At 56.2% G+C, this 9251-nt stretch overlaps 1 protein-coding gene across 1 annotated transcript; it reads left to right on the top strand.

Annotated features, from left to right (window-relative positions):
* The first annotated feature begins 1461 nt into the window (after positions 1-1461).
* On the top strand, positions 1462-3455 carry NOG (noggin). Its single transcript, XM_028520706.2, has one exon. The coding sequence runs from the start codon at positions 2053-2055 to the stop codon at positions 2749-2751; it is 699 nt and encodes a 232-aa protein (XP_028376507.1). The 5' UTR covers positions 1462-2052; the 3' UTR covers positions 2752-3455.
* The last annotated feature ends 5796 nt before the right edge of the window (positions 3456-9251 follow it).

Below are 9251 nucleotides of genomic sequence, written 5' to 3'. Positions count from 1 at the left end.
AATTCACCAGAAGTGCCATTCCAATATCCATCTCCCATCCATCTCCCGTGAAGCAGGAGAGAACCTGCTTCAGGAAGAGAAAGCATCATGCAGGTTTATTTAGAATTACAGAAAGACGGGCCGGTAAGGGTAATGCAGTTACGTCACTAACGCAGAAAGTAAAGTCTATGATGCCACGAAAGTGACTTGTCCAAGGTTAACATAGTTACATCAGGGCGAAGCCCAGCCAGGACTCAGGCCCCCTTACTACCAGTTCATCTTTTAAGTTTCTGGCTCGCACTCTAGTCCACTGAGGCTGAGTTAGTGGAAGCAGAAGGTGCAGTACTATTCTTGGGACATTTGAGGGGCTCCCAGAGGAATCTCAGAAAGTTTGTTTACACTGAGGGACTGGAGAGTTTAGAGTGAACCGAGGGGGCCAGGATGGACCGACCCATCAGCGCGCGCGCCCACTGACACGGACACAAGCAGAAATTCTGAGCAGGTCAGAATGGACAGTCAGTGAACAAACCCACCTCCCTGGGCCGCCGCCGCCAGCGCCAGGTGCAGGACTCGCGGCAAACCAGCAGAGGGCGCGCCGCCCCTAGGGAGCTGAGCTGCGACCGCGCTGAGCCGGGCGGGCTAGGGGAGCCGCGGGCAAGCGGGACGCGCCCCTGCAGCTCGGCCACTCAGGGTGCAGGACCGGGCAAAGGAGGAGGAGGAGGGTGAGGAGCGGACCCCCCTCGTGGGCCCGGGTAGCAGACGGGCAAGAGTGCTTTCTTAAGAATTACATCACGCTGCGCAACGCTGCGGCTCCCAGACTCCCCCAGAGCAAAGTGTGTGTGCTTGGTGTGTGTGTGTGTGTGTGCTGGGGGAGGGGACTTAGACCGAGCCCTGGAGAGAGGAAGGAGAGACGCGCCCGGGTAAAAAGCTCCATGCACATGGACACATTCCTTGCGCCAAACTGCACGGAAAAAACGAGCGCCCAGCACCTCCCCTCCCAGTGCAAAGCACCCAGCTAGTGAGAACTCTCCCAGCACCACCTCGAGCCCCCGCTAAAACGACCCTGCACCCTCCAACCCGGCTCCAGAGCGGCCGCAAGCTTTCCCTAGGACTGGCCCTGGCGGGGCGCCTAGAGCCCCAGTTGCATTGCTCCAGGAGAAAGGAGGGGGGCGGTGCATTTTGCTGGAGGAGGAGAAGGGGGGGTGGGTGGTGGGGGAGAGAGAAAATTGCGCTGAGACCTGCCAAGCGCCACCGCCGCCGCCACCACCGCCGCCGCCGCCGCCTGTGAGCTCCGGCGGGCAGCCGGACTGTCGGCTTCCCGGGGCATCTGGGTCCGGCTGGGCACAGCCCTGGGCTCCGCGGAGCCTCCACGGCGAGTGCAGGCGGCTTCCCCCGGAGCCTGTGCTGCTCCAGCTCTTTGGGGGTGGAGAAGTGGGGGGTGGGGTTGTTGTGGGGGGGGGGGGAAGGGGAGGGGGCAACGCTGAGAGAGTCAGTGGTTTCCATGGTGATGGAGCTGAAAGTGCAGGAAATTTAAAGGCTTGGACCTTGCGAGACAGACAAACCGGTGCCAACGTGCGCGGACGCCACCACCGCTGCTGGAGTCCTCCGGACAGAGCCGGCCTCGGAGCCCGAGCAGCCGGAGGAAAGCACCCCCAGGACCCGCTCGGCCAGCGGAGCAGCACAGAGCAGCAGGACTAAGAGCAGCGAGAAGAGGAGGAGGGGAGAGCGGCTCGTCCACGCGCCCTGCGCCGCCACCGGCCCGGGAAGGCAGCGAGGAGCCGGCGTCCCCCGCGCCTGCGGTCGCTCTGGAGTAATTTCGGATACCTCGCCGCAACCGCCTTCCCGAACAGATCCGCGAGAGGAGTTGCAGCTAACTTGTGTGCCGTCTTTCCGCCCCGGTGGGAGCCGGCGCTGCGCGAGGGCTCTCCCGGCGACTCACGCTGCGGGCCCTGCGCCTGCCCAGCCTCGGGTGAGCGGCAAGAGAGACGGAGGAGTGCAGCGGCGCTGCGGGCTCGGCGTGTTCTCCTCCGGGGACGCGGAACGAAGCTGCAGTCCGGGGCGCGTGCGGAAGGCATGGATCGCTGCCCCAGTCTGGGGGTCACCCTCTACGCCCTGGTGGTGGTCCTGGGGCTGCGGGCGGCACCGGCGAGCGGCCAGCACTATCTCCACATCCGCCCGGCCCCCAGCGACAACCTGCCCCTGGTGGACCTCATCGAGCACCCGGACCCTATCTTTGACCCCAAGGAGAAGGATCTGAACGAGACGCTGCTACGCTCGCTGCTTGGAGGCCACTACGACCCGGGCTTCATGGCTACCTCGCCCCCCGAAGACCGGCCCGGCGGAGGCGGAGGATCGGCCGGCAGCGCGGAAGACCTGGCGGAGCTGGACCAGCTGCTGCGGCAGCGGCCGTCGGGGGCCATGCCGAGCGAGATCAAAGGGCTGGAGTTCTCCGAGGGGCTGGCCCCGGGCAAGAAGCAGCGCCTGAGCAAGAAGCTGCGGAGGAAGTTACAGATGTGGCTGTGGTCGCAGACCTTCTGCCCGGTGCTGTACGCCTGGAACGACCTAGGCAGCCGCTTTTGGCCGCGCTACGTGAAGGTGGGCAGCTGCTTCAGTAAACGCTCGTGCTCTGTGCCGGAGGGCATGGTGTGCAAGCCGTCCAAGTCCGTGCACCTCACCGTGCTGCGGTGGCGCTGTCAGCGGCGCGGGGGCCAGCGCTGCGGCTGGATTCCCATCCAGTACCCCATCATCTCCGAGTGCAAGTGCTCCTGCTAGAACTCGGGAACCCCCTGCCCGCACCCGGACACTTGATCGATCCTCACCGACTCTCTCTGCACCGTCGCCAACCAGTTCCACCACGCTGTCTCGAAGGGATTCAAGATTCAATGAACTTTTTTTTTTTTTTTTTTTTTTTTTTGGGCTACGGAGATCTAGCTTTCTGGTTCATGTAATGCACTGTGTAACTGTGTAGGAATGTATATCTGTGTGTATATACGGTCCCAGTTTTAATTTACTTATTAAAAGGTCAGTAATCAACGTTAAAAGTTACCGGCTTCTACTGTATTTTTAAAAAAAAATAAGCAAAAGGAAAAAAAAGAACAGAGAAAAGAGATACTTATTCTGGTTGTTGCTAATAATGTTAACCTGCTATTTATATTCCAGTGCCCTTCGCATGGGGAAGCAAGGGGGAAAAGTTATTTTTTTCTTAAAGTACAAAGAGAGGGGAGAACTTTTGTAGAACGACTTTTAAAAAGCTATTTTCCATTCTTCGGAAAGTGTTTTGATTTTCCTTGGACCTCGAAGAAGCTATAGAGTTCAATGTTATTTTACAGTTATTGTAAATATAGAGAACAAATGGAATGACTAATCATTGTAAATTAAGAGTATCTGCTATTTATTCTTTATAATATCCCGTGTAGTAAATGAGAAAGAATTGCAGAGCAGGATTAAAGAAAACCACTAAAATCTACTGCGCTCCACACTGCGATTCTGTGTTGGTGATTGATGGGAGGGGTGGCCGTGGGGCGGGGGGGTGGCGGGCGGAGAGAGGGCGGGGGAGGAGGGTTTGACGCGGTGCTTACTAGCCTGTTGGGAGAAGGGGCTCATCCCCTCTTCTGGTGTGATGGAGGTGACCACTCAATTTTTTCATGGTGGGGGGCTGTTCTCAACCCCTTCACTTGAGCATCACGTGGCCTCCGCGCAGTCTCCCAGCTTTTTCTCCCTGTGTCACCAGAGCTCGGCGGGTCCAGACCTCAACACCCAGCCGGCCCCCTGGAGCTGACCCCAGGCCGGGCCGAGAGGCGAGGTGGGGGGGGAGGGTGGGCGGCCGCTTTGTCCTGCCTGACAGGCCCTTCACAATGGGGACACGTGTCTTTCACACCTACCCTGGGGGCGGAGTGCCGCTGAAACTTGACCCCCAAGGAATAGGGGGGTTAGAGCGCGCCCACCCAGATCCCGCTACCCCTCCCGCCTCGCCCCCCCACCACCTCAATATCCAGCTCGTGTTAACCCTTTGCACGCCCGGAAGTTGCGATGGTGCGAGCCGAGGCGATCTCCTGGAATCAAAACGCACAGCCTCCGGGACCTCACAGGTCCGAGCCCCCGAAATCCCAGTCCCTCGGCCGTAAAGGCTGGGATAGCTGGGAGGTGTGACGCTCACCTCCCTCCTCCCTCAGGACCTAAGGAGGACTCTGAGGGTCCGAGTTTCGGAGGGGTTCGAATTGGATTGAAAAATGCCGCCACTAGGATCTGCCGTTGGGAACCGGGTGCGCCCCCCCCAACCTCCCCCCCCCCCCCCGCCGACACTTATTCCACTTGGGGGTGGGGAAGGAGGAGAAATGAGAATCCATATCTTTGTGTATTGGGGTTAGAGGCAAAGGATGCGTTATAGCCCTTAAAGGGACGTGCGAAACATCACCCCCACCCTTTAGAAAGCCAACTTCTTGGGGCGGGCGCTGGACCCGCGCGCGTCCCTCCGCCTGAGTCCGCCGCGGCGCCCATCCGCGCGGCTCCACGTGGGCCCGCTTCCTGACACCGCGCCGCGCTCCCTTTATTTATCTTGGACTCCCGAAGTCGCCCTCCTCCGCTACCTCCCCACCCCCCCACCCCGCCACTTCCCCGCACCTCCCTCCCGGCGTCCTTCCCACCACCCCACCGCCCCCCGTTCGGAGTCTCGGCGAATCTATGCTAATTATTTCAAACCTGCGCCGGGGACCCGGCGCAGTTTCAATGCCCCCGGCCCCGCCCTCCCCGTCCCTCCAGCCGGGCGCTTTCTTCCCTCCCGACGCAGCCTCGGTGGCTCCTCGTTTCAATAGCCTGGCCCGGGAGCCCGAGCCCCCTCCCCGGCGCTGCCTCCGTCGGCCGTGGGACAGACGTTAGGGTATTCATTAACTGAGAGCCGAGGAATAACGGCATTATTCCCCCCGGAGAGGGCACCCTGCCCCCGCACTATCTGAGGCTTCATTGTAAAAGGATTAAAAGTTAAAGACCTCCATCTTATGATTCTTTCATTTAATCTTCCTGGCGCCTGGGAGACATGCTCGATGGATGATGGCTTTTAAAATATTCCTAATGTCGGCTACCTTAAGACTCCAAGCCGGGCAAACAAACGTAATTTATTTCCAGAAGAAAGGGGATATTGAGATGTTTAAGTTTATGAACCGCCGTCCCCATGTATATTTGTTAAGGTCTGACAAATACCCAAATAACGTTAAAATCAGCCATTCATCACTTATGAATTTATGCAAAACTTTCTGTGCCCGGGGCCAATATTTTTTTAGACAGAGTTTCACTTGCGAGAGGCGGAGGTGGTGGGGAGGGGGAGTGGGAGGGGGCTTGGGGGGGGGCGGCGAAAGCAAGAATTTTCATGCCTGGTAAACACGCGAATTATGCGAAGAGAGTTATTCCCAGCTGGGCGGGCAGCCAAAACTCGGAGAGCGCGCCGAGGCCAGCGCCCCCACCCCCACGTTGGCAATGTCATTGGATTACAATGCGAGGTCTTCCCCTCCGCGACGCCCCCTCCTCCCTCCGCCCGAGCGCCGGCGCGCGCCCCTCCTCCCCACTCCTGCCCCCTTGGAAAACCCGCTCGCAGCCGGCCAGCTTCTCGGCTTTCAGAGCCGGAGCCGGGGGTGAGCTGGGAAGACCGGCGGCAGAGGTGACCTGCCGTAGACAGACCGCCAGCCAGACAGACAGACTCAAAGGGCAGGACCGGAGCAGCTCCGGACGTGGAGAGAGGACCCCGCGGGACCCAGGCAGCCCCAGAAGGGATCGAAGGAGGTGCTGGCTCCTGGACCACTGTGACTAATGCGCAGCCGGCTGCGTCTCTATTATTATTAATGTTGATAATACTAATAATAGCATCAACACGGGAAGGAGTGGAGAGCTCTGGGCAGAGAGGCAAGAAGACTGTCCTTTGCGGTCACCTAGTGCCTATCTCCTGTAAGGAGGAAAATGGATCTCGGTGTCTTCCGAGGCTCTGACAGCCTGTGTCCATGCATGTGTGCAGCTGCTGAGGGCCACACCTCCTCAGGATGGAGATTTATAACTACTACTGATACAGACACACCAACGTTTTCAAAACTCTGGAAGAGAACGGCAAGCCTTCAAGCCTTCTATCTTCTCTTCCCAGCCCTCCTGCCGTGATTGCAAGAATTCCCTCATCAACGCTTCTTTCTGCTCCTTCCTTGGTTCCTCCAACACACTCCACACTTCATGCCCAAGCATACTGAGGCCAAATGTCCAAGGAAGGCCAGCCCCCTCGGGGGAGGGGGGCCTGGGCATGGGATCTGGTTCCCTGTTGAGATGGAGAAGGCCAGGGGGTCCATTATCAGTCTTGCCCGTGAGACTCCTGGGAAAGGGGGTTGAAGTTTGGTGGCAGCTGCAGGAGGGGGCTGGCTGTGTATTAAGAGCTCTTAGCTCTGCTGGATGGGGACTGCAGGGGGAGGGCCCGGCCCCTATTGGTATTTCGAAGGAGCGATTCATCCTTTTTCTTTAATGCTTTTGGAATGTCAGAGCTGGAAGGGAGCTTAGATTCCAATGCCCACCACTCAGTTTACAGATGAGAATACTGAGACCGAAGCAGGGACTTGCTGAAGATCACACTGATTAATATAGTGGGAGTTGGCCTGGGGGGGTCTCCATTGTCCTTCTTCACGGCTCTCTTTTCCTTTGTTCTTTTATCTTTGATGATGATGATGACGATGACGATGATGATTTTGGTCAGGGACAGTTCTTTCCAAAAATTGACATGGCAATTGATCATCAGAAAGGTGATCGGTCATTCTGCTATATCTGTTCACAAGTCAGATGTTAATGGCTTGCGATCCGTCAAGCACTGAGGTAGGCCCTTTCCACCCATTCTCATCCAAGGTCTCTAGTGTCCAAATAAGGAAACTGGAGCTCAGAGAGCTTAAGCATCGTACCCGAAGCCACACAGTAAGTGATACAGGTATGGTTTAAAATCTGAGCTGATGCTGAAGCCTGTGCTTCTTCTGTAGCTCTGTAGGGATTTGTGCCTGGTAAGCCACACGGGACATTTTTGTATACTCCAGTATGTGCCAGGACCCCTCTCCCTCATTTCCCTCTGACTCCCCCACCGCCTGCCACACACACGCAGACACACACACACTCACATAGGAGCTTCTGATCCAACAGAGGAGGTAAGAAATGGAGAACAGACAGGGTAAGTGATGAAAGAGGAAATAAACAAACATGGGCCAGACAGTGGAGGGCTCACTGCTGGACTGGGCAGCCGGGGAAAGCATTTGACTACAGTCTCAACGGACAAGTTGAATGTCAGCCTACTGAGGTGGGGATGTTAGAGAGGAAGGGGCATTTAGTAGATGGAAAAGGCAGTAAATAAAGACATGCTGTTGGAAAGGAGTTCGTGTGCTTGGGAAACAGCTCGAACAAACGTTAACACAGGGTGGATCCGTGCCGAGTGACAGCAGGCGATAAGGTCTGAAAAGCAGGCTGAAGCCCCATTGTGGAGGACCTTGCATGCTAACTCAGGGCGCTGGAGTCTATATTTCAGGCCATAGGGAGCCGCTTCAAGTTCCCCATAGGGCGGGACCACCATCAGAGCACCACTGCAAGGGAATTACCAGTGTGTATTCCCCAGGTTTTGAGCACTGTTCATGTTTCTATCAGTGTGTACCAAGCTACACCCAAACGAACAATCTCAAAGCAACCCTTTTATTTTCTTCCTGATTCTGTGGGTCAAGAATTGGGAAGGACTTAGTTGGGCAATCAATCTCTGATACTCATGGTATCAGGTAAGAGCTGAAGGGTCCTCTTCCAGAATGGTTTCTAGCCATTTTAAGAGCCCAGCTGACCTGTTGACTAGCACCCCTCTGAGTGACTTCCCCATGTGGCTTGGGTTTTCTCATGGTCTGTGGCTTCGGAACAGCCGGACTTCCCTGATGGCAGCTGATGACCCTGAGAGAAAGCGTCCCAAGAGACCTGGGTGGAAGCTGCAAAGCTTCTTACGGCATTGCCTCAGAAGTCCCAAATATTGTCTCCACTGCAGTCGATTGGTTAAGCATGTCTCTAAGACCAGTCCAGACTCAAGGGGAGGGAATTAAACATCACCTCTCAGTAGGGGCAGGAGCCAAGAACCGGGGGCCATCTTTAACCTACCACAAGCACTTTCTATAGGCCAGACTCTGTGTTTTATGCCCAGGACACAAAAAATGAGAACATACAGTCTTTTTCAACTTGAGTTTGGTGCCGGTGTCCAGGATGGACTGGAAGTAGGGCCGTGGCTGCAGGGATTATTAGGTGAGGATGTCCAGAAAGAGTAAGGGTTGATATCTGCGGGACACAGAGACCATTTGCCAGAAAACTAGAAAGGACTTGATGACCGATTGGACCTGGGGGCAGAGGGAGAGGTCAGAAAGGCCCCTGAGGTTTCAGGCCTGCAAGGGACGGTGCACGGAAGAGGAATCCCACGAAAAAGAGCTCCCTTCACCACCCACTGCCCCTCCCTGACAGACATGCACACGCACACGGAGGATCTCGGCTTGTCCAGAAAAGAGAGGAATCTGAGAGGCCTGGAGAAGATTTTAGTTTGTAATTGAATTGGACGGATGGATGGATGGATGGATGGTAGGGACAGCAAAAGAAGGTAGGCACGGGGATAATCAAGCACCCTGAGCTTGGGGAGCAGTAAGATTTTCCCCAGCAGAGCGGAAGGGTCCTGGTGGCCCCAGCTGTACTTGCATGCGGAAAGCAGTGCAGGGAAACGCGGAAGAGGCTGAGGGGCAAAGAGAGGAGCTGACGCTGCCTGGGTGATGCTACCAGCCTGGTGCTTCATGTTTGTGACCTCACTGTGAAATGAGGAGCCTCACCACCTTTATCCAGATGAGGAAAGTGAGGCCCAGAGAGGTCAAGTGGCTGACCTAAGGACACACATTGGCTACGTAGAGGCACCTGGATTCAGACCCAGGCTTGTGAGGTGTCCAGGTCACACCAGACCTGCTCCATAACCTGGCTGGGATAGATCCCCTGCCTTCTCTGTGCTCCCTCATCACACTAAGCCCTGTGGGTTGCATTTTCTCTAGGAAGGGAATTCATAACCTGCAGTACTTAGAAAGGGGGTGTCAAGGTCGGTCCTGCAGAGTGTGTATAAATGTATTGGCGTGTGTTTTTTTTTCTGGGAAGAGAGTCTGCCATACTCATCAGATTCTAAGGTCTGTAACACAGAGGTTAAACCCTGTCCTAGGCTGCAAGAATTTTTAAGTGACAAAGTTTTTTTGTGGTAACTCATTTGGAAGTCT

This window comes from Phyllostomus discolor, chromosome 8, assembly GCF_004126475.2.
Source record: "Phyllostomus discolor isolate MPI-MPIP mPhyDis1 chromosome 8, mPhyDis1.pri.v3, whole genome shotgun sequence".
NCBI lineage: Eukaryota > Metazoa > Chordata > Mammalia > Chiroptera > Phyllostomidae > Phyllostomus > Phyllostomus discolor.
This window is presented reverse-complemented; position numbering and strand designations above follow the sequence as displayed.

Coding starts and splice junctions, on each gene's coding strand:
- NOG (XM_028520706.2), top strand. CDS start 2,053: ATGGATCGCTGCCCCAGTCTGGGGGTCACCCTCTACGCCCTGGTGGTG.